The 24,072-nt window shown below is 40.6% G+C and overlaps 2 protein-coding genes across 6 annotated transcripts; one reads left to right on the forward strand and one right to left on the reverse strand.

Moving 5' to 3' along the window:
• Nucleotides 1-2,913: 2,913 nt before the first annotated feature.
• Nucleotides 2,914-14,256, forward strand: LOC115582009 (lysine-specific demethylase 2B-like). 3 transcript variants are annotated; one of them, XM_030417649.1, is made up of 10 exons: nt 2,914-3,075; nt 7,644-7,877; nt 8,005-8,148; nt 9,002-9,088; nt 9,471-9,761; nt 9,865-10,682; nt 10,836-10,999; nt 11,093-11,254; nt 11,367-11,585; nt 13,014-14,256. In XM_030417649.1, the coding sequence occupies exons 1-10, from the start codon at nt 3,022-3,024 to the stop codon at nt 13,193-13,195; spliced, it is 2,355 nt and encodes a 784-aa protein (XP_030273509.1). In that variant the 5' UTR covers nt 2,914-3,021; the 3' UTR covers nt 13,196-14,256. The 3 variants fall into 3 exon arrangements, with proteins under 3 accessions (XP_030273509.1, XP_030273508.1, XP_030273511.1); XM_030417648.1 differs by having other exon boundaries at nt 2,915-3,075; nt 7,641-7,877; XM_030417651.1 differs by having other exon boundaries at nt 2,915-3,075; nt 7,641-7,877; nt 9,480-9,761.
• Nucleotides 14,257-14,821: 565 nt separating this feature from the next.
• Nucleotides 14,822-23,043, reverse strand: LOC115582093 (E3 ubiquitin-protein ligase RNF34). Of its 3 annotated transcripts, XM_030417829.1 has the most exons (8): nt 22,854-23,043; nt 22,015-22,233; nt 20,546-20,932; nt 19,806-19,868; nt 18,916-19,117; nt 18,711-18,740; nt 18,439-18,486; nt 14,822-17,826 (listed from the first exon to the last, which is right to left on the reverse strand). In XM_030417829.1, the coding sequence occupies exons 1-8, from the start codon at nt 22,857-22,859 to the stop codon at nt 17,639-17,641; spliced, it is 1,143 nt and encodes a 380-aa protein (XP_030273689.1). In that variant the 5' UTR covers nt 22,860-23,043; the 3' UTR covers nt 14,822-17,638. The 3 variants fall into 3 exon arrangements, with proteins under 3 accessions (XP_030273689.1, XP_030273690.1, XP_030273691.1); XM_030417830.1 differs by lacking the exon at nt 18,439-18,486; XM_030417831.1 differs by lacking the exon at nt 18,439-18,486 and having other exon boundaries at nt 22,662-23,043.
• Between the last annotated feature and the right edge of the window lie 1,029 nt (nt 23,044-24,072).

The following is a 24,072-nucleotide window of genomic DNA, read 5'->3' on the forward strand; positions in this document are numbered from 1 at the left end:
CGGCCCGCCTGCAGGTGGCAGTAACACACAGTCATATCGTGAAGCTGATTTCCTGTACATATGTGTGTTCATCTTACCAACACCCACACACACACACACACGCACACACTGTGCCATCTGTCAGGTTTTAATGGGGAAATTCAAAGGCTGAGCAATAAATGCAAATGTTTATGAATCTGTGATGGTGATGTCTATTATAATTATTATTATAATTAAAGTTTCTAATAATTTATCCCTGAGCTACCATACATCAAGATATGGTTATACAATACTGTATATTTATCTGTACCATAATAGTAACACTAGTAATTATTATTATATATTTTTCTCTTTTACATTTCTGAAGTGTAGTAATTACCCAGACCTACTATTCAAAACTGTCATCACACTACAGTATATCTGATAGATGAATTTATGTGACTACAATTTTGCCGTACTTGTACTTTACTTATGTGTTGTTACAATAAGAAATCAAATTGTATGCTTTCACTCAGCTGCAACAACCTTTCTATGATTCAGCGCTTTTTGTTAACTTACTCTTAGAACATATAAATCAACTAATAATAAATGATTATGTTTTTTGTAAATGCTAAGCGTCACAGAAGTACGTGAAGTAGCTGAAACCTTTACCAGCTGCAGCACTAGTGATACTTACACATTAATGCATCACTTACTGACACGGCTTCTAAGTATATCTTGATGCTCATACTTTGACTTAAAGGTGCACTATGTCGTTTTTGGGAAGAATTTTAATCAGAAGAGAACAATCTTCACTGACAAATTTTTATATACATGCCTGAACACACTAAATAAACAAAGAGTCTATTTTTTTATGACTGAATAAACAAACTTAAAGGACAACACAATTTTATACTGTTTGACTTTGTTTACATTTGGCGGACTCTGCCACGTTCTAGCTTTTAACAGTATTCTGGGGACGTTATTTTCCTCTGAGATCAGCTTGTTTGTTCAGTTATGGACAAATGTTTTCTGTATTATTATCTCATTAATATTGTAAATATTAAAGTTCAGATTTTGAATTTCTTCTCCAAAACTACATAGTGCCCCCTTAAGTACGATACCTGATTACTACAAAGCCGCTGTTTGGTATTAATAAAGGTAGCATGTCCTTAAGACACCTGGGGGATGTTTTGTTGTGGAGGTCTTGCAGGCCTTTGTGTAAGTTCACACTTGTGACAACTGGATACAAGAGAATGAACACAGGATGTGTGATAGAAGTCCTCCACCACCTGGGGTCAGAAAAGAACAAAACATCTCAGAGAGAATCAGATATTCTTTGAGAGGTGATTTTTAATTTTTTATTTTAAAGAGAATAGACAAAGGAAATGCAATCAAAAGACAGACTGCATTTTCTTTGTGCTTTTCTGTGTTTGCAAACGTGAATGCGTATGTATGCTTCTTTGGTGCAAACTCTTCTCAATGCACATTTAAAAATTCATGTATAGGGAAAGTCGTTTTGTTTGCCTGGGTACATTCTTTACAGAGGAACCCGAAGAGAACCAGAATCCCCATTGAGGGGCTTGGTAATCTGTGAAATCCTGATCGTGAGAACGCTGAAGTTTGACCTCACAAAATAATGTTGTAGATTTGGAAGTGACGCACGAATCAGTCAAAATCTTAATTTGTAGTCCTGCTATCAGCAGAGGGAATTTTAGGATCTGAAGGGGTCATAGCAAAATTATTGGGACACATACAACAAGTAGACTGTAGCTGTAAGAGTGCATGCATGCATTACTCAACCTACAATACATAAAATAAACAAGTAGCCTATGGTTTATCATAATATGACAATTTATTTTTTGTGTTTAAGTAATTCTTCATAACATTTTTATATCAGCTATAATAGCCTTCATCGACATGCTTGTCATACAACTGACCTCTGTTTTCCATTAACTTATTCTTGTTACTACTAGATGACGCCAAAGTAAACAAAACTATAAACAAAGTTGCTTTGAATGAATTATGATTCATTACATCATCATCATTGTCATAGTTCTGAGTATGCCAGTGACACATTTATTGTTGTGCTGGCTGTACACACATCCATTGGATAAAAAAATTAAGCAATACTTTTGATCATCTATCAGATATACAGTGTAAGTATGGCAACTATAAATATTTCATGACATATAATTCACATATATAGCATGTATAGGTTTGGTAGGTTTGGTTAAGTAGTCCCCTTTCATGAACATTGTCATCATATTTATGCTAACGTCTGGTAGCACATATTGTGAGACTGCGACTCATAATCATCAGTGGATACCTTACGGATACCTGTACAATTGTCAGGAAAGACCTGCTCAGGTGGAATGAGGTCAGGTGACTGACTTAGCCAGTCAAAAATAATTTCTCTGTTCGGCCATTAAGCCAACATGTCGAAAATTATGAATAAAACCTGTTTAAAAACACTGTTAAATAAACCAATTTAAAGGTGTGTCGCGGTAGTATAAAACCATTAGTGACCGATTAAACCATTAAGATCAAAATGTTAAATAAATTAAATAATCATTAATAATTGAATCCTTGCCGTCACACATGCCACAAAAACAAGCAGAAGCAAAGGCGGATGTGTGTATGGGTAAACATCTCGTGTTAGCTACTTATCTTCATTTCCGGTTAGCATCGATGCTGCGTTCATTTCACCCGTTAATAGCAGATTCCACGTAAGTCAATGCTCTCTCAGCGCCAAGATTTTACATTAACTTTCCCTTCCTTGCCACTTTAGCATTATCTTACTTTTATACATTCAAAACATGAGAATATCTATTGTTAGCTGCCTTCTTCGTTTTTTCCCCGACTATCATTCCCTAATCTGAATGCTGTAGGTTCACGGGAAATTTGTTTTTACGAGCCTTCCATGGTTCCTGAATACGGCCTTACTAGCAGCTGCCTGTGCTGGTGCGATGTGGAGGAGGAGGGGGCTGGTGAGCTGAGCTGGAGGCTTGTTCAGCCATGTTAGTTTTCTCTGGTGTTCACGAACGATGAGAGAGAGGAGCCATGGCCTTGTCATTGAGCGGAGACGATGAGGAATATGATTCAGAGTCTGAGCAGGTCAGAGCTCTTACATTCCATTATGTAACATCACTGTATGCTTGTATGTTTTTTCCAAAGTGTAACGTTAGTGTTTGACAGAAAGCCTTTTGTGAGCGGGATTGTGTTTTTCTTCTTCAGGTTGAGCTTTCACCCGCTCTTCTTCTCTGTGTCTAGACGACTTGAAATGAGAAATGTGTCATTTAAACCTGCTTTTACTGTTAACTATGTTACATGGACGAATAGTCAGCTAAATGTACTGTACACAGAGTTAAATAGACTCGGGCTGCTTATCAGAACAGATAACCTGACCGTCCCAACACACCGTGTTCTCTCCACCTTGGACACCATCTATTATGTTAGCCACAACTGACCCACTTCGTACTGACCATCTCTTGATACACAACAGATTCATGTATTTTTAGCTGTGAACAGAACCTCAGCATTCTCCTTGAATTAGCCATGAGACCATCCAACTTTATATCAGCAAATACTGCGATTTACAACATGTTCTCTGACCTCCCACATTTCCTCTTAGAAAATGCCTCTCTTGTGATTAATTTCCTCTCACTTCCTTAACTTGATCCTCACCACTCTGCCTTTAAGAAGACTTTAGGCAATATGTTGTTTAGGCAGGGACCGAGGAGGGGGATGGGGAGAGGGAACAATGAAGTTGCTCTCCTTCAGTTGTTTGGGAGTCCAGTTGTTGCCAAACTCTTGTCCAGTGACCCCTCAAGCTCCCAGTGAAATGACATTTAAGAGTTCTTGGTTAACTTGTTCTGCACCAGAATGAGAATCAAGAAAATACTGGTGGTTTAAGCCGGATGTTGCACTCAGTATATTGTCTTGTGAAGTTCCTGAGGACAAAGTTTTGATATGTGAATGTTTTCTCATGGGGCTTATGAGATGTTGCACAAGTCTCCTTTAGACCCTTGGCCCGTACAACGCAGGAGAAATCTGAGACATGCTGACATAAGAGCCAGCGCTTTGTGCTTACACAATATTTATACCCAGTGATGGTTCATCAGAGAGTGTTGTGACACATTGTCGAAGTCAGTTACTCACTTCTGTGTGTACATTTGTACTGTACATGAGCAGGGAATGATCTGCCTTGTGACTTCCTCCCACTGAAGTCCACGCTGAGGCTGAGTCAGAAAACCACGCTGAGAATATAGGCAATGTTTTTGTTCACAGGCCTCAGGAACCAATCCCAAATTCCTGACATATTACTAGACAGGGTTACAGTAAAGACAGGCCAGCTGATAGCTTCTTTGTTGATCACTGGCTGGGGGATTCTTTTTTAAGCTGCTATATCTGGGTTCTTACTTTTACTTTTTTCAAGACATATGGGCTACGATTAATATTGCAATATTTTGAGGCTGTGTATATTTTTTCACCAGCTGTTTATATTAGCATTACTTTTGCTTTTGTTTCAAAAACATTACTTATTTTGACACAAGGAGACAACAGACAAATGTGACGGTGGGATCGTTTCATTTCAGAAGATTGGAGTTCACATGAGCGACTGTGTTGATGAAGCGCCAGATTGCGCTGTAATAGCAAGCGTTCCTCAAGGAATATTTCTGACATAACGGTTTCAGACCTGTGTAAGAATGCTGTCATTGTAATCAGTGTAAAATAGCAAGGTAGAGAGGTCCATTATGGAGCTGAGCACCTAAAGATTTCACTACATGTTGTACCATGTATAAGTAACTCACAACGAAACTTGAAACAACAAGATATTCAGGGAACAGATGCAAAGTTAAGTTATGCATTGACACTTAAATAACTTTGACTTTGAGACTCTGCAAACCAGACTTAAATCACTATCTTCAAAAAAAAACGGTTGTGTCAGACAAGGTCAGGAAAATAATGAGGCGACTGAACTCAAAACCAGTGTGTGATGTTGTGACAGTCACAACCACCCTGCAGCAGCAGCAGTCCTTCCTTTGATGTCCCCCTCACAAATTTCCACGGTCGTCATTTGGATTTATGGAAAGCTGTCAGATGGCTTATTCCCCATCACGTCTAAATGCTCCATCAGTAACAGCAAGCAACAAACAGCAGCTTGTGCTTGGAATAACATACAGCTTTAAAGAAAATATATCCTTCCAAGTTCACCCTAAAGGGAAATTATAATCCGGTAAGCATTAAAGGAACAGTTAACCCAAAAAAGAAAATGAATTCATAATTTTTTCATTAATTCATTATTGACCTCCTGCTTATGGAAAGTCTGGTTAAGGTTCTTAGTCCACGAAACATTTCTGGAGCTTTCTGCAGCATTCTCCTAAACAACTGAAGGAGATGAGGCGTTGTTTTAAAATGTAAACAAAAGGAAACTAACATAAAATGGCCCTATGGAGGTCGTGCAACGTAATCCAATCTCCAGAAGTCCCAGAGCCCAAAATTATTTTAAAATGTTATTTACACCCTCGATATACGGTCGATATACTCATGCACCCCCTTGCGATGGGGTGTGCGCTATTGCTTTTAGTTTAGAAGCTAAAGTGAAAACATGCACTTGATAACGGGTTTGATTTGCATCTTTTTAAATCAATTTTGGATCAAAGATGCTTCAAAGCAGTCTTAGTGTGAAGCTCCAGAAATGTTTTGTGAACTACAAAACTTCACCTGAATCAGTCATTTAACATTAGACCTCCAATGATAAATCCAACTATTGTGATAATCGGTTAATCATTTCTGTCATTTTTCAACAAAACGTGTTGGTTCGAGCTTCATACATGAAACATTTCCTGGTTCACTTTGTCATTTATTGTAGTACATGAAGAATCTTTGGGTTTTGGACTGTTGGTTGGACATAAGCAAAGATAATTGTTTAACTGGATATAATCCTGTCTGTGATTAATAACAATATAAGCAACTACATTTTGCCCCCTAAAATCAAATCTGAATATCTAATCTAGACTAAACAATGAATCTTGAAAATATCAAGCAGATTAAAAGATAATGAAAGTAATCATTTGTCAAGCCCTGTTCAAAAGGGCCAGAACTCGTTTCTCTTCTTTTTCTAGGTGTGTACATGATTCCAAAACCATTAGTTATCTTTTGCCTTGAATGTCTTGTTTTTATTTTCAACTAGTTTAACCTGTTTGACCTGTCCAAACCTGTAGGAATGAAAGCAATACAGGCTGACATGCCATGCAGTAAATCAGCGATGGATAGAAAAAAAGTGACATCAGAAAAGTGTTCACACTAAATTGTTCCCTCCTCCTGTGAGCTTATTTTTATCCGTCTGTCTTGCAGTCCTTTATTCAAACAGTTGCCACCAGCAAGGCAATCGTGTTGCCAAGGTAACCCCTCCTGCTAGAACAAGAATCGCTGTAATGGTCTGGGATTTGATAATGGTCCGTCTTATGATGTGTCTTATTTTCATGGCGGTTTACAGTTCTGCCATGGCAACAGGGAAGAGACTAAAAATAAATGCGAGAATTTCTTTTCCCTCACAAATCTGTAAAATGAGTTTAATCAGCAGGTTAGCTTCTCTTTCATTTACTCCCATGACTCACAGAGATTATTGTACAGTATGTTAATCACCAGAAATGTCAGAGCTGTAGAGCAGGTTTCAATTTGATTATATAATCATATGTGTGGTTTTGATCTGGTAACTTCTGCCAAGATTTTCATTTGATGCCATTTCAGATTCTGAAACAAATAATCCATTTTGTTTGTAAAATTTGGTGCTTTGTTCATATCTACTAAATGCAATAAATGTATATGTAAATGTTTATATCTGGCTAAATTGTTGTTTTATTTTTGGCCTTTTTAAATGCAAACAAACGGATCTGTAGATAATAAAAGTAATCTTTTGTCGGAGCCCTACACATATCATGTGTTTCACTTCACTAGCAGCATATGTCAGGTGTCTTAATAGCTAACTTATTCTTAAACTGTTTAAAAAAGACTAAGTGCAGATGTCCAGAAGCTAGTTTTTATTAGTGGCTTTTTACATGTGTCGTTATTTGCTAAGGATATGTAAATAAACCTAAAACATAGAAAACATGTTTGGTCTTGAATTTTCCTTTTCTAGCAGGTCGATTCTTGAAAGCTCCCCTTTGTTTGAATCATCACAACAAATAAACACACAGAAAGTTAGAAAATAGTAACAACTAGACATTCTAAATGGCTTGTATTTGTGAAAAAGCAGGAGGAACAGACAATTGTGACTAAAAAGAAGAAACAAATCCTTAGCATATTGTGTTAATTTGGAATGTCATGATTCTCCGAATCCACAGTTCAATTTCATTTTATATTTCAAGGTCACAATGCAATTACGTTTTCCATTAAAAAAAAAAAAGAAAGAAAGAAAAGTCAGCACTGTGCCACTGACAGCCACGCCATTGTTAGACTATCAAGTCTTGATTTGAACAGATCTTTTGTGTCATGCTATGACAAGTGTATTGCATTTTCAGTTTTTGCTTCTTATTTGGGAATGTACCTCACTAAGGCTATATAGTCAAATATAAAAAAAAAGAGAATGGAGGGTTTGTTGTTTCCAGGTATACATTTGTAACCCTCCACTGACAGACAGTCTCGACTGTGTCACTGATGCACTGTTTGCCTTCCAGCAGCGTGCGGCCAACCGGCCGAAGCCCAAGATGGGGCCAGCAGCAGCGACGCCAGCCCCCGTTAAGCTGCCATCCAACCGCAGCTCATCCGGAGCCAGGCGGAGAAGGACACGCTGCAGAAAGTGCGAGGCGTGCCTCCGGACCGAGTGTGGAGAGTGTCACTTCTGCAAGGACATGAAGAAGTTTGGAGGGCCGGGTCGCATGAAGCAGTCATGCATAATGAGACAGTGTATAGCCGTGAGTTACTTGCACATTGGAACATGTATTTTTTACATAGAGATATTTTGCACAGCTTCATAAAATTCTTTAAGTTAAATGTCTTTATTCCTGCATGTTCTTGATATTTTTTTCTCAATCCGTGCAGCCGGTCCTACCCCACACAGCTGTTTGTGTGGTGTGTAAAGAGGCAGGGAAAGAAGACACACTGGAGGAGGAGGAGGACAAGTTCAACTTCATGCTGATGGAGTGCTCCATCTGCAACGAGATTGTCCACCCCAACTGTCTTAAGGTACAGAGGGCCAGGCTGGGAACAGTCAAACTGCTCCACCTTAGTCGAGTCATACACTCAGTGATTCATTTCATTTCAAAGTAGTGTGCCAGGAATCCCAGGACATCTTAACATAATGTGAGTGACTCAGACGGTGGGACTGTAGTCACTGAAGGTAATTTGATGTGGAATGGGGTTGTTTATGTAACACACTCATCGCTCTTACATGTGGAGTTCTTATGGCTCGAGTGTGACACCATCATGTTTTGGGATTTTACTCCCACCACATGCACAATAAAACAGGAATCACTAATTAAAAGCATTTGCTGAATGACCAAAAGCTTCATTTATAGCCCGAGAAGGATGTGAGAGAGTAAACCTGAGTAGTTAAAGTGCTAAAAGCCTTTTTGTGTGGTAAAGGCAAAACAAAATGTAAAGCAGCACACACCCGGTTTGTAATTTTTACGTCAAAAACACAGCAGGTCGTTGCCGGCACATGCTTGGTCAAACCAGTTTTTCAGACAAGCCTTGTCTAGTTGTTTTGCAGCTGGCAACAGCAAGTCAGTATCTCTATTTGTTTCAGTTTTATTTACAACACAACCATTTAGACATTGCAGTTATTCAGAAATGTATTTAAGCCCCTCAAGTAGGAGTTCCAAACTCTACTTCCTTTTTCTATTTAATGCATGAAGCAAGACTCTGCATGTTAACAACAGCTGAGGTTAAACTGTGCTGACCTGCCTAACAAGTACACGCCACAGCAGTCACTTTCACTTCCCTTGTCTTGTTTGTGTTAAACAAACTGTGCATATGACTCTGGTAGAGCTTGTTTTTCTCGTCGAAGTGCAGCTCATTTTTCTCATTGGTTTATCAGGTGAGCGATGCCTCAGGAGTGGTGAACGATGAACTCCCTAACTGCTGGGAATGTCCCAAGTGCAACCACGCTGGGAAAAGTGGAAAAGTGAGTACAAGTATGTGTGAGTCACAGGGTTTAGATTATGTAACGGCTAAGAGTGTGGTGGAAGTGTTATAACAATGACTGCAAAAGATTTCATTGATTTATGGGTGATACTCATAGATAACCAAATTCACTTTCCCAAATTCTGTAGTACACTAAATGGTTTCAGTTAATATGTTTTGATCAGATTGCCACTTCCTGTTTATGCTTTCCTCATTTGTGAAAGTAATTCACATGTGACTGTCTGTCACAGAAGCAGGAAACCGCTGGTACACTGTGTGTTGTGTTTTGGTCAGAGAGAGTAGTATGCCTTGTAGCACAGTTGGTTTACCCCTGCGTGATAGGCTAAAGGTATAAAGTTGTCTCGCACTTTTTGTCCCCTCTGGTATTGAAGCAAAAAAGGGGTCCAGGGTTCAAGTACGCCTCCAACCTCCCTGGCTCTCTGCTGAGGGAACAGAAGCCTTTAAAGGAGGAGGGAGATGCTTCTTCTGCAGCCAAGAGGAGGCCGGACAGAGAGGAGACACCCAGGTACAGACCAGAAGAGTCTCTGCACCGACAGCCACCACTGCTCTCCCCCTGCAACCTGCCCCGGCCCAGGCCTGAGGACAAACTGAGGAAGAAGAGGAAGCTGTTTGATGATGATGATGATGATGATGATCTTGGTGTGAGAAAGAAGGTTTGTGTCATTTACACAATTTTAGATGCAAGTGTTTGGGAGTGATTCCTCTTTTACCAGAACAAATTAAAATAAATAATTCTCATACTATTTCTTCTTGCAGGAACGGTCAGATGATCCGTATTTTTCCAAACTTCTGCCGCAAATCAAAACAGAGGAGGATGACGAAGACGCATACGAGGAGCATAATGATGAAGGAAGAGCGCATCACTTCCGGAGTGCTCTAGAGAGGAAAGGGCGCTTTGGAGACGCTGAAGAAGACGGGGAAGACAAGGACTCCAAGAACGAACTTTTGAATCCCTTCATTAAAACTCCTATTGGTGACAGTGATCAGTCTCTCTGCAGCTCTCCGCAGGCCGGCCCGAGCAGCGAGGGTGGAAGTGAGACTCAAGAAAAGGGTCCTCGTCCAAAAGCTCGCCGTAAGCGGCGTTTACCTAATAGAGAGCTGAGCCGAGAACTGAGCAAAGCACTGAACCAGGAAATCCAGAAGACAGACGACTGCCCGGCCAACGAGAACCGCCAACCGCTCAAAGTGGAGCCAGAGACAGAAAACGAGGAACCCAAGAGGTTGTTCCGTAACGGCACTGAACTCGGGGACCAGAGGCCCCACCTCAAGACCAAAGAGATGAACGGGACCCCCTGGGAGCTGCGCCACTTCTACCCGAGTCAGATCACTCCACTGGGCTTCAACAGGAGCACTCCAACCAACCGGCCGGTGCCCCCACACTCCCCACCCAAGTGTGTCCAAATGGAGCGGCACGTCATCCGTCCCCCTCCGATAAGCCCACCTCCCGACAGACTTCCTCTCAAAGATGGTAAAACACACGTCATACAGCGCGAGGTCTGGATGAAGGTCTTTGGCTATCTCACACACCAGGAGCTGTGTGTCTGCATGAGAGTATGCAAGACGTGGAACAGATGGTAAATGCACAGCATACACTTAAAATGTCATGTTAACGTTTTTATGTTCAGCATCACAGATACTGCATGGGAAGAAACTCAAATCTTTCTGCACAAATTGGACAAAACTTTGAAGTGTAACATGCAGTACAAATCTTTCTTTCTGACATCCAGGTGTTGTGACAAGAGACTCTGGACCAAGATTGATCTGAACCGCTGCACTTCCATCACCCCACTCATGCTCAGCGGGGTTGTCCGCCGACAGCCAGTTTCCCTGGACCTCAGCTGGACCAACATTTCCAAGAAACAATTAAGCTGGCTTATTAACAGATTGCCGGGTACATGACTATGACTCTATGATTCTTGACCTACTGAAATATTTAGTTTCATCAGTCTGTTTCAGTATTTTAAAATGCTGCTTTGTCCTTCAGGTCTGCGAGTATTAAAGTTATCTGGGTGTTCTTGGGCTGCTGTATCTGCACTCTGCACCTCCAGCTGCCCTCTGCTACGCACACTGGATGTCCAGTGGGTGGAGGGACTCAAAGACGCACAGATGAGAGACCTTCTCTCTCCTCCTACAGACAACAGACCAGGTGAATCATTGTCACAGCTTATGGACGCGGACCACCCCAAGTGCACTGCGTTGCCTTGCGTGTTGCTATTGACAAAATACAAAAGCTGATCTGTGACGCTTTCCACCGACAGGTCAACTGGATAACCGCTGCAAGTTGCGAAACGTAGAGGACCTGCGACTGGCGGGGCTCGACATCACTGACACGTCTTTACGCCTCATCAGTCGGCAGATGCCTCTGCTGTCCAATCTGGACCTGAGCTACTGCAACCATATCAACGACCAGTCAGTCAACCTGCTGACAGCAGCAGGGACCACAACCAGGGACTCACTCACAGAAATCAACCTGTCAGGTGAGAACTGGGACCAGAGGAACAGCAGTGAAGAAGTGTGTAGAAATTCTAAATTCAGCAATTTTTTTTGTCTGCAAATTTGTGAACATAAACAGTTTAAAAAAAACAAAACACAAACCACTATATTTAGTGATAATATGTAGCATAAAAAAGAAAGGGTCATACAAAATGCACCTTTTTCAGACAATTTAACTGTAAAAGAAAGAAATAGTGTTGTTACAATACTGGAATAATTTAGTTCGGTAAAATACTTTGAGAATATCTAAATTTGATATCTTGGTCAATATTACAAGGACAAAATTGGGAAAACACTGACTGCATAACATTTCACAATGACGAGGTACCACTTTTCTTTACTTGGAACAGAGTGTGATAACATTACATTGAATTGTGCCATCCTGCTGTGCTTTCCCAATGTGACATATCAAAGTGTTTTCTGTCAGATTGGCTTTTGCTGTTTCACAGACTAAACTTAAATCAGTCACTCATTTAGCCATACTGGACATCCTTTATATGGATATTATAAGCTTATCCACACACACACACACCTTCCGTCTGTTCATTACCAGATCGTAGAGAAAGTGGATGGAGTATTTTAAGAATGCAGACTAGTGTGTCACAGCTCTTATTAATAATTTGATCTATGTACATTAATCAACCAAGAATGTACTTATGTCAACACTTGTGGCATAAGGAGGAGGAATTTTACGTACCTCTTTTATATTCCCTGCAACCTCTCTTGAATGCGTTATTGTAAAAGGTGTGCCATCCTTGTAAATAGGTTGTTTTTAAATTAATTGAATGTGCCCACTGGAGCCAGATTCAGCAGATCCCAGAGGACAGAGTTAGATGTTTGCTACATAAAGTGCTTTTATTCATTTCCATAACGGAAAAATCACATTCACACAAAAGCATAAATGATTACGTGTATTTCCCTGTAAACGCACAACCTATTTATTCCTGTGACATGTTCAGTGGTTGATTATCTTATATTCCCGTTGTCATGTTAACGTCAATTTCTCCCATTTCTCTTATTTCTCTCGACATTGTTGCTCTTAAGCTCTTACACTGTTATTTATTCACATCTTTCAGCCATTCATTTTGCATTGGAGGTTGTGTCTGACATTCAGCAAATATCCATATGAACATTTACCCCAAACTTTACAATTTTTAGATAAAAAAAAAAAAGGGGAATTAAATTTTTGGTGCAATAAAGAATCTAATGACAGTCTTCTCTCCACATATGACTGTTTTGTTCTCCAGATGTCCTCTGTTTATCTTCTGAAATGTTCTATTTCCCAGGGATCTCGTACATTTCTTGTGGTTATGAGGAGGAAATTAAATGATTTTCTGTGAACTCTCTATGCACTTGCCTTTTTGAATATAAAAGTTGTGACAGATTTTTGTTCTCTCTGTTTCCCCCCCCAGTTTGTAACCGGGTCACAGACCATTCCCTAAACTTTTTCAAGCGCTGCGGAAGTATATGTCAGATCGACCTTCGCTTCTGTAAGCAGGTGACGAAGACGGCCTGCGAGCGGTTCATCGCAGAGATGTCTGTGAGCGTACCGTTCAGACTGAAAGAGGAAAAACTGCTTGAGAAGTCGAGCTAGTTCCTAACAGGACAGAAAAAACAATTAACGGACTCTCTTTGCACTTAATGGAACATATTTTTTTTTTGTAACTGGTCCTGTTATAAGTCTCTCAGTGTCACGGTAAACAAACTGACAGATGCAGATCATTCACTGGACAGATAAAGAGGACGTTGCATGCATGTATTTGTGTTCAGATTGTACTTTTATAAAGACGTGCTTGTAATTGGCTGTTGGGTTGTTTATTTTTATTCTTTAAATATCCGAAAACACAGTATTTTTATACAAGCGTCAGTTTCACGAGTTTACAGTGTCTCAGGAGCTAAACGTTGCCGAGTGTGGCATGTCGGCTGAGCATTGTGTCCTTCCTCACTTTGCCTTCATGCAACAGTGTCCTCTATGTGCCAAAACCTGTATTTGACATTAATATAACTCTAGTTTCAAGCAAAAAAAAAAAAAAACCCATACATGTACAGTAAAAAATATTAGACTAAATTATCAGAAGTACTTACTGAATATTTAGAATGTATCTCAAGAATGACACAATTAGTTTCCCGTTACGCCCTCGTGTTTTCACGTACCTTCACACTCCTATGATTTGTTGAATGTTGTGATCGACGGGGTTTTCGCCAACATTTCAACATTAACTTATTGATTTTTTTTTTTTTTTTTATTACAGTTTGTATTTATTCATTTATTCAGTACCTTGACATTGGTGTCTCGGAGCTTGCAAATAATTTATCATGGGTGGTTTGAGCCTGTTGCAGCATCTAGTTTGTCGGTGGGCTTCAACGCGCTTCAACGAAGGTGCCAGGAAGTTGACAGTCGCTGTCACTTAACACGATGCAGTCGGCCTCACACATCTGGTGCTGCATACAGGTTCAGATAGAGAGCACCGTGAACGACTTTTGCAAATAACTCATTTGCATAATATGTTTGAATAATAACTCCATACAGTAGATATTGTGTGTATTTGGGGGTGTGTTGTGCTGTAATCGATCACCTCAGGTGAATGTGATAATGTTTATATTTGTAAATTCAAAAACTAAGTGCTAATATGCATTAAAAGAATTTCATTTGTACCATCGCTGAGTCGTGTTTTCATCGACGCATTGTGTTCTACTGTCGAACCTTTTGTTAATGGTTCCCTCGCGGAAAAAAGGCCCACGGAGGCGCTTTTAAGGGCGGACATTTTTGACCCGTCAAAGCAGGCACCGGCCAATCTTTGCATTTAGTAACAACCTAAGACAAATCGGTGAGTGAGCATGCACAAAACTTGAGCACTGGAGCTGGCTCACCTAAATGGAATGTGGCAATCATTACTGTTATTAATGCCACCTGTGCTTTTCCTGCTTTGATACATCCAAATGTCAGCTGTGAAAAGGGCGTGATGTGAACTGTTTGTTAGGCCGACGAGTCCAGAACCCTCAAACGATTGTAAAAAACAGAAATCCTGCAACCTGACAAGCTAAAACCAAAAGTGAAAGTTTGTCATCTTTGCCTTAAAAAAAAAAAAAAACCTTAAACCATACCTCAGTTATCATAGCTGTAGATTATTTTGAGCTGCTCAGTAAATCAACGGATCATCTCGGCTCTACCGATCTCTTTTTCCAAGATAGTACAGGGACACAGCATGTGATGCATGAGTATACAAAAACAGACTTTAATTAAAATCTTTTAATTACCAAAATAAAAAGTTCAACATTCCCAAATACAAAGACCAAATCTTGCACACAAGTTCACCCCTCTCTAAAGAAAAAGTGCAACCTGCTCTTCTACTGCTCGTGATTGTGGGGGACATCTTTTCTGTGATAGCAGCAATGTTGATTTTGTGTGGGGACAGTACAGAGCTGGATGCTTCTAAATGAGCAGGGCTGGGGCGAAAGAAAACCAGGGCAATTGAGCTTTATAGGTGGAAAAGATTTGGACTAACATAACTATACAGGTTGTTGTCATGCTCTGGTTAAAGAGGGACAAATAGTTCAGGCAGATCTATGCTCATTAAACACATTTTAAACACGTTTCAAATCACAGGAAGATGTAACTCCGTTATAGTAAACCCAATCCCAGGGACATGTCCCATGTCAGTAATCAGATATTACACCATTTAAATCAAATGGGAAAAAAATATAGATATATACATCTCATATGGATCAATATATGCAAATGTACATTAGCAAGTCATTATTTCTATATACTTTCTATGTCACATATGTCAGTAAACTCATCACTATATCTTTGAATAGTTAGTTCAATACATTTCTCCTACATGAGAAAATCAACTAAAATGCATTAAGACACTTCATTTCACTCCCAACAATACACAACAACAAAAATAAAAGACATTCAGAGTTTCACATCCACAGTTCAGCTGGAAATCAGGGAAGATGGTTTGATGAGTTAGCACCGGTTTTTGTCATTAGTCTCCACTAAAGTGCCGAGACGGGACAGAGGTGACAGCGGAGGTCGGCTATTGCTGTAATGGCAGACTTTTTATGAACATTTAAATGTGTAATTCCTTACAATAAGCGCCTCTATAGCAAAATAATGCAATTTATGAAAACTGATAATGCATCGACTTCGTCGTAAATCACCAATTTCAACCACCAATATTTTCAAACCACAACGGCAGAGCTTTTGCTTGTCCGGGGGCTAAATGACACCAAGTTTAACGTGACAAGAAAAACACACAAGCTCAATAGTTTGTCATTCCTTTTTTCCACTGACCTTAAAGGCATACTATGCAGGATTTGTCGGTGGCCATTTGTAAACGCACCATTCAAAAAAGGTGCAGTAACCGATTCTGGAGTCCATTACTGAGGCCAATAACAGGTCATTTCATTAAACATCACCAATTTCAAAGAGGGAAGTCAGACTACGCAAGTTGGCCCGGATAGTTTTGAATTTGTGGTTGGACGCTGTTTCATAAAGTTTAAAAGTGTCTCCTCACCCAGCAACTCACAAAATTGAGCAATTTCTTAAGGGAGTCTGGGGACAAAGAAGTTGCCAAAATTGGTTGATGTTTGCTTAATGTATGTTAACTGTCAATAATAACGCTGTCTTCATTCATAAATCTGGTGTGGAATGGATGAAATCAGCAAATGGCTGATAAATGTTGGCAGGTAAAACGCACTTTAGAAACAAAAGCATACAAGATACGCTTTCGATATAGGAAGCATGCATGCTGGAACTGCGGTGCCACGACAAACGGGCACTTCTTTACAACAAGAAACCACTTTGAGATTGCATTAAATGCTGAATTAACCAGAAGGCGCCAATGTTTCTCCTCATTCGACAATGCAAAATTGAAATGAAAATGGAACGATTTGCAGGGGACTCTGAGAATAATGGGTTTACTGGTTCAGTGGTTTGATCAGTTGAAACAGTCTGTTCACAAACATCTGGTGCCAACATTGGCAGGTTGAGAGAGACTACTGTCCATCTGGTCTGAAAAGGTCAGAATCGTTGGTATTTCATGACTTGGGAATGAGACTGAACAATCCAGCTCCTCTCTCCAGATCGACTGATGCCACAGCCAAAGGGCCGGGTCTATGCCGATGCAGACAATGCGACACACCTCAACACGCTCATTAGTGATGATTGAGAGGGATTATTTTTGTATGGGTCTATATATTGTTAGATTTGTTTTAGAAAAATCCTGCATGGTATACCTTTGGAAAAAGTAAGTGGCCTTCAAAACTCCATCAGTCAAGATTAAGTTATGACAGGAACTCGAGAATTAGTACACATGCTACCTCAGCCACTAATTCTGGTCATAGTTTGCAGTGGATTGTGAGTAGTGGTGCATTAACACAGTGTGAACAAAGTGCTTTCTGATAAAACGTGCTGAAGAATCGACAGACACGCACCGGCCCGACAGTCGGGGGCAGAAAACGGGTGAGAAGCATCGGGGCATGACCCATTATTTGGCACCTAGTTCGCTCACTCCCTCTCTCCTGACGTGGGGGTTCGGTGTGTGTCTGTCCTCTGTGTTACTAAGATATGTAGTCAACTTGCAGCAGTTGTAAAGAGAGGTGCTCTTAAGAATACCCAGCAGTGCTGAGCGCCGGCTACAGTTATGAGTTGAGGGTGATGAGTTGTTTTTTGACGAGACTGCTCGTGGCTGAGTGCCACACATTCTTTGCTTTGAAAATATGTAAGAAAAGTAAATCACTTCGGAATGAACACAGATTAGACATATGTTTACTTGAGGAATGACTCATAGGAGGGTATGGTCCTACACTGCCCACTGGTGAAACTGGAGTCGGAGTCTTAAGAAAAACACATTTCTCGTAATATTTCAATGTGCAAACAAAGTGAGAAATTAGGTAATACAAACATGGAACATCCACAAAATAAGTCTTTTGGGGATTTCGAGTGTTGTGAGCTGCATGGCTGATTTAAGGTACAGTCTCAGTCTGAGCTGCAGCTGATCTGAAGCAGGCAGGTGCGGCGGTGTTGGCATTAGGACTTGAAGACGTGCACGGCCCTCACGACGTACTGCCTGCAAATCGGGCACTCGTTCATCCTCTTGCCGCACTTGGTGCAGGTGACCATGTGACCGCACTCCAGGAGAACGCAGTCGATCATAGCATCCATGCAGATCCTGCAGAGGTTGTCGTCGTGGATCGTCAGCGGACGCTTCTCACCATCTGCAAGACAATGACACGGAGAGGTGACTGGAAATCTTAAAAAAACGTCACACAAAACAGATCATGCGCTGAGGAGGGACAAGGGGGCCGTTTCATGAAAGACCACATCCTATCCAGTGTGCCTTATCTTGGTAAAGTCATGCTCGCAATCTCCTTAAAAAATGTCAATGCCTGTTATGGCTGTGTGTCAAGATGTTACTATGACAACCACACAGTCTTTATCACTGGAAGCGAGCTGGTGAGAGCGTGGATACACACACCTAACAAACTGCAGTTCTCACACGTTGAACACATGAAATGATGACTAAGGGAGATTGATCATCATGGTGGATCAATGCTTCTGGAGCATGACAGGTGAAACTGAAATAATCAAATTTCTGTTCCTGGGCAGAACAAATGAACATTAATACTCATCCTCAATGAAACAGACCCTCACAATAAAAGACGTTCCGTATGGATGACCACATATATGAAGGGAAACTGTCAGAACAAGTGAGAATGGGTTCAAGGTGAATACAAATGTGGTGGAGACACTGTTTGTACGACGGTGAGGCAAGTCATAGATGGTATGTGTGACCTTGGCAACAGTGGTGAGGAATCTATAATCCTTACCTCCGATGGCACCGTTGCAGATAGGAGGGGAAGGAGGGAAGGCCACCACTTTAGTGGGGGAGGAGTAAAGCAAGCGAGAGATGTTTCAGCACGAGTCAGAATGAGAAAACTAATTTGAAGGACCCTGCTTATCATTATTATTATCATTACTGCTGACAGTATAAATTATTGACAGAAGAAGCAGAGGTATGAGGTCTATATAGTTAAAAACAGGATGTGGTATCCAGTAGTGACATCTAGAACAGTGTGCACAGAGATGAGTGACAGCTTACCTGTGGTTACAGTACTGCTCACATTTTCCACTGCAAGAAAATAAATTAAAGTTACTATAGCAATTTATTATAGCAAGCCGTATTAGAATATGTCCAAAACTCTTTGTTTGGTTGAGCCATTCTAAAGCAAATCTAATTAATTAAGACATATTATAGCCAACATCAAAGTAGAGTATTTAGTCAGGGTGACAAAGTTGATACCCACATGACTTCCTGTTCTCCTCCCTCTCTCTGTACAGTCTGCTGACGCGCTCCACCAGCTCCCACTTCTCACAGCACCCTGAATAGTTGACAAAGTTCCGGGCCAGGATCTCCTTCAGCTGCCTGACAGACAGGCCTTCGATGTCCCTCAAGCTGGAGATGTCTGAGAGAGATGCTCTGGCCCGACGTCGCGTCTGAGGACTGACCTAAAGAGGAGCAGGAACAGAGACAGTAGAGATGGAATATCATTGAGGTTTAGATTCCTGAGGCAAACAGTTTTAACAACCTTAAAGTGTTATTACTGAGGAGGCAGCCTTGTGCAAAACAGGGTAACACACGACACTCAGTGACAATATTTGCACTCAGAATCACTAAAAAATTTAAGTAGTCAGCATGAAGGATAGATTTAAAAAAAACAGCTGATATTTGCCATAATTCTCTTTGGGTTGAACCAACAGGATGCTTCTTGGAATAAAACATCTATAATTTCTTTTCATATTGAGCTTTATTACTGCTTTGAGCAAAAAAGCATTTGTTCAAATAAACCTGAAGTATATTAAGTGCTGCAATCTGCAAGATGCTGCAATTTTATTTTCGCAGCACAGGAGAAAGCTGTTTCAGAGAGCATGCTTAGCAAAACCTTCTGGCATAATCAGAATAAGTAGCAGAGTCTCCGGCCAATAAATAGTTTCATTGTTTCATATTCTTAACATTTGCATCTCATTTTCAACTCTTATATTGCTTTCCTTGCACTCCAAAAGTTGCGCCACTAAATCTTGTATAAAGCTGTGTCATCGAGTATTTCCACTTCAACTCCAGTAACAACATTTAGCAATAGTTCCGAAATGCATTCGCCAATTTTTTCAAAATCAAGTTTGATCAGTTATAGGTCACCTCGGGAGAGTTTTCGCTGGCGTCCAGGTTGAGGAGAGACACAGACGTGGCATCGCCTATATCCTGCAACACAAAAGCAGCGATAACAAACATGATTGTGCACTACATGCGAGGAACAGGCCAGTTAATTGAGGATTAGGATTAGACACTCTCAGACAGATCACTGATACCTCGGGAACAATAATGTCTCCCGCCTTCCATTCATAGAAAAGCTTACGGCCTCCTAAGCAGGCCAAGTACAAGTATTTATAGTGGATCCTGGCTGCTCGGAGCTGGGCTCGTTCTGCAGTGTCATTTATAGAGTTTCTCATTTTGCCCCTCTGCTTTCGAAAAATCCTGATCCGTTTAATTTTAGCTGGCTTACAAATTGCAGTAAAGCCAGGGTGGAAGGATGAAAGAATGAAACCTCTTTTTATCACTTTGTTTCTATATTTGTCTTTGGTGACATGTCAAGTGGTTCCCATAGACTTGTTTGTAGTAGCTCAACAAATGATGCACCTGAATTGATGACATGGTATAAGATCTGCACAAATAACCTAAAGACCTGTGGATGAACACTTACAAGGATTCTTCAGAGCTACTAGCTGTGTGACTGCCGGCCACCGTGACTAAAAATCCAGACTTACACTTGCAAATAAATAATTTCAGTTTTAAAACTTTGATGCAAGTTGTGCCTCGGCAGGATGTGGTTGATGCTTAGTGTTCATGAAAATCATTAATGGTATAAAGTCGGTCCTGACCTGGTTGGTATCAGAGCTATCACTTCTGCTGAGCGGCTCCTCCTGAGAGGCAACAAAAGTAGACAGCTCCGAGGCCGACTGCGTGGTAGAAGGTGTCGGTGTATACAGGGAACGCGAGTGAAGGCTGCCCGCGTCGGGGTCGTCCTCTTCCTCAATGCCTTGGTGACAGAGCACCAAGTCCACTAGGTCTTCCTTTTCCCTGCAGGTGTCTGTGGGGATGTTACGGAGTAGCAAGTACTGACGCAGGTCCCTGACTCGTAGGCGCATGAGCCGCGGCCGCTGAAAAGACGTCGCCTTCAGCAAGTGACATGTGGCACAAATGCGCAGATTCTCCTGAAGCACGGAGCACAGGGAGCAGAAGCTCTTCTTGCAGTCACAGCATATATACTGCAGAAAGAAAGAGTGGAAGAAAAAAAAAAAAACAAGATGGTGGAAATAAGGCACTATGAGATTTACAAACAGCTTCTACCATGTCTTACTGCCAAAACTCCCTCTAAAAGAATGTTGCATTCACTATAAAGACAGTTTTCCTGTGTTGTTTTTTTTTTTCAAATTCAAAAGTTGAATCTACATTTTAGAAAAAGACGAAGAACAGGAAAAGCCGAGTAACCATATTATAAAAAAATGTCTTGCTTTCTGTCACATCTGCTCTGCCTCTCAAGGCATAGAGACAGGACGCTGCTCATTTCTTCTAAGTGACAAACATCAAACGGTAATAAATGCAAGACGTGGGATTCGACTGGCACGGTGGAGCCCAGGGTTCAGAGAGAACGAGACCCTGAGCCATACATGAACATGAGGACTCCGAAGATGAAATTACAGAACAAGTATGTCGTCCATCTGTCTCTGCAATCAGCTAGAACAGCAGTGTTGTATTAGTAGCCTCTGGGTGAAAATCAAATTAACTTCTGCCTTTAATTCCCTTCATGCGGCAAAGGTTTGTTTCAGCTCTTTAGAAAACAGAGGTCAGACATACAATTTGAGCTAAAGGCAACACGACCACCACTTACTTTATCTTTCTTTTCGGGCAGGAAATTAAATCCCCCAAAAGATCACATTTTGTCAAAAAAGAGTAGATTTCAACACCTACTGTTCACTGAAACGTCACTGTTTTTATGTGAATTTATCAATGCAAAGGTGAATAGTGTGTTTGGGAACATACAATTTGAAAATGTTCTTTGGTGTAGTGACTAACATTCAAAATATTTTAACTAAGTAATAATTAATGTTTCATATAGACTTAATTGATTTCATTTTTGATCTCAAGTCCATGACCAGACAACATTAGAAAATAGGGAGACTCATTTCAAATGTAGCCAGTAATTAGTGATTCGGCCTTAAATATGAATCTTATATCTCCCTCTCATTACACACACACACACACACACACACACACCTTATTAACATCTCATTAAGTCAATAGACCAATTAACATGTACTGGCATCTAACAGAACATCCAGATACCTACCTTCCTCCTGAAGACCGAGAAGGCCTGACCGCAGGCCTTACATACAAGACCGGGGCTCCCTGAGCTGGTGGGCGGGTACGTGGAGTATCCCGCACTGGGGGCAAATCTGAAGGGTCCAGCACCGGCCCCAAACCCTGGCTGCTGGCCTCTGACGGCCCCGGTACCCATGACTTCATTCAGCAGACCACAGCATGAAGCCCACATGGACGAGGCCCCTGCCTGACAGGCACAAAACCCCTTCACTTTAGTGCTTCCTGTTCACATTCATCTCGTTGATGTTAGTGATGATACTTCAGCTATATGAAATATGAATGAGTGCATTTCCATCAGCCTCATTTACGTAAATGGTTACCACAGAGACAACTCTCACTGATCGTACAGAAGCCACATATGAGTGCTTATTATAGATGCGATGACTAAAAGCCTACAGCGTTAGTTTTACACAATAAAGCACACTCCGTGCGGACAGGAAGTGGAAGCAGCTAGAACTGTCAAAACAACACAAGCAGAACACAAGCAGACATTTAAGCTACCTGTGCTACATGCTAATAACATGTTTAATAACTAGCTGATGTTGCAACAGAAGAAGATAATAACTACACCAATTTCAAACAAATTCACCTACATAATTCCATGTTTAACATTACCGTCAAGTTGATGTTCAGTGACAGCTGTCAGATACCTGTCCGATCGTTTTGACGTTAACTAGCACAGGCTAGTTACCATAACGTCAGCTCCTCTTTATAATACGGCGACATTAGCTAACGTTAGCTAGCTGCTGCTAGCGATAGTCTAAGCAGGGCTAAAACTGGAGCGGAGTTATGAAAAGAAAACTGCACCTTCATTGCAGCTCCTGCTTGTCTATTGAGAAAATCCAGACTGACGGGGTAACCATTGCAATATGGAGAGTCACTTATTTAGCTGAACTGCCTGAATGCGCCTTCTTGATGCGATGAGAGGAACGATCGAGACCCGAGGACTGATGCTGCTGCTGCTGCTGCTGCAGCTTCTTCGCTTTGACGCTGCTTCAGCCTGCACGCAACTACATCTTCTTGCTGCCCCCTGCAGGTCATATGTAGAATTAAGCGACGTCGACCTCCAGCACGACTACCACCAGTGAGCAATTTTCCTGTGAATTCAGGGGTGATGTTTTTAAATTCTAAGAGAACAATCGTAAAAATGATTTGCAAATGGATTTAAGTACTCACTGAATCTGTATTAAAATGTGATATAAAATAAAATACCATCTGGCTTGTTAAGGCTTACTATTCTCAAACGGAACTGTGAAATTGTTTCAAGCATTAAGGCCTTTATGTTGAGGGTGAGAAGTTAATAATAATAGTAATAATAATAATATTAATAAAGATATACATAAGTTTGACTCTTGAATATTAAGATTTAGCCTAAAAATCCAAACAATAAAATAATGTATAATATTAATCCGCCCAATGGATAGAAATAAGCTTCACATTTTCAGCCTTTGCAACTTCACTTCCCCCATAGGTTTTTCTTTAACCATTGCCCATTTCTTGATACATGGTTGTTATTCTTTGATTTATCATCCTCTTACACAGTATTCTGTTCCTCCAAACAACATTTACACATTTACTTTGGTGGGAATCTTGTGAGCTACTTCATTGCCTTTTTAAATTGAAAATGTAGTCTGATTTGACAAGGTAAACACATCCAATTTAAGATCAAGTCTGGCTCCTCCAAATAATCTGTCCCTACTCCCAGGGACTCCAAAGGTAGGTCATATGTTCTATAACCAGAATGCACATTGTAATGCTTTACAACAATAATTCCGCAATTTTTTTTTATGTAGATTATCTATCTAATATAAACACACACACACACACACACACACACACACACACATATATATATATATTAAGCTCAAAATAAACTATTGTTAGGCTTTTATATTCTACTTTTGTTGTATCTTCATGGTATTGCTGATTCTTGTCTTTATCTTATGTGTTGTGCCTGACTGTACAGTTACAGTGTGATAAAACACAAATAATCTTGTTGAAAAAGTTGCTTATGCGTATGATGGTA

Source organism: Sparus aurata, chromosome 5 (genome assembly GCF_900880675.1).
Source record: "Sparus aurata chromosome 5, fSpaAur1.1, whole genome shotgun sequence".
Taxonomy (NCBI): Eukaryota; Metazoa; Chordata; class Actinopteri; order Spariformes; family Sparidae; genus Sparus; species Sparus aurata.

What these genes read in the sequence shown, in the direction of transcription:
- LOC115582009 (XM_030417648.1), top strand. Translation starts at nt 3,022, where the DNA reads ATGGCCTTGTCATTGAGCGGAGACGATGAGGAATATGATTCAGAGTCT. An exon ending in ATGATTCAGAGTCTGAGCAG is followed by an intron (nt 3,076 to 7,640) that starts GTCAGAGCTCTT and finishes TTTGCCTTCCAG; the next exon opens with CAGCGTGCGGCCAACCGGCC. An exon ending in CACAGAAATCAACCTGTCAG is followed by an intron (nt 11,586 to 13,013) that starts GTGAGAACTGGG and finishes TTCCCCCCCCAG; the next exon opens with TTTGTAACCGGGTCACAGAC.
- LOC115582093 (XM_030417829.1), bottom strand. An exon ending in ATAGCTCTGATACCAACCAG is followed by an intron (nt 19,869 to 20,545) that starts GTCAGGACCGAC and finishes TTTGTGTTGCAG; the next exon opens with GATATAGGCGATGCCACGTC. An exon ending in GAGCAGTACTGTAACCACAG is followed by an intron (nt 18,487 to 18,710) that starts GTAAGCTGTCAC and finishes CCCCCACTAAAG; the next exon opens with TGGTGGCCTTCCCTCCTTCC.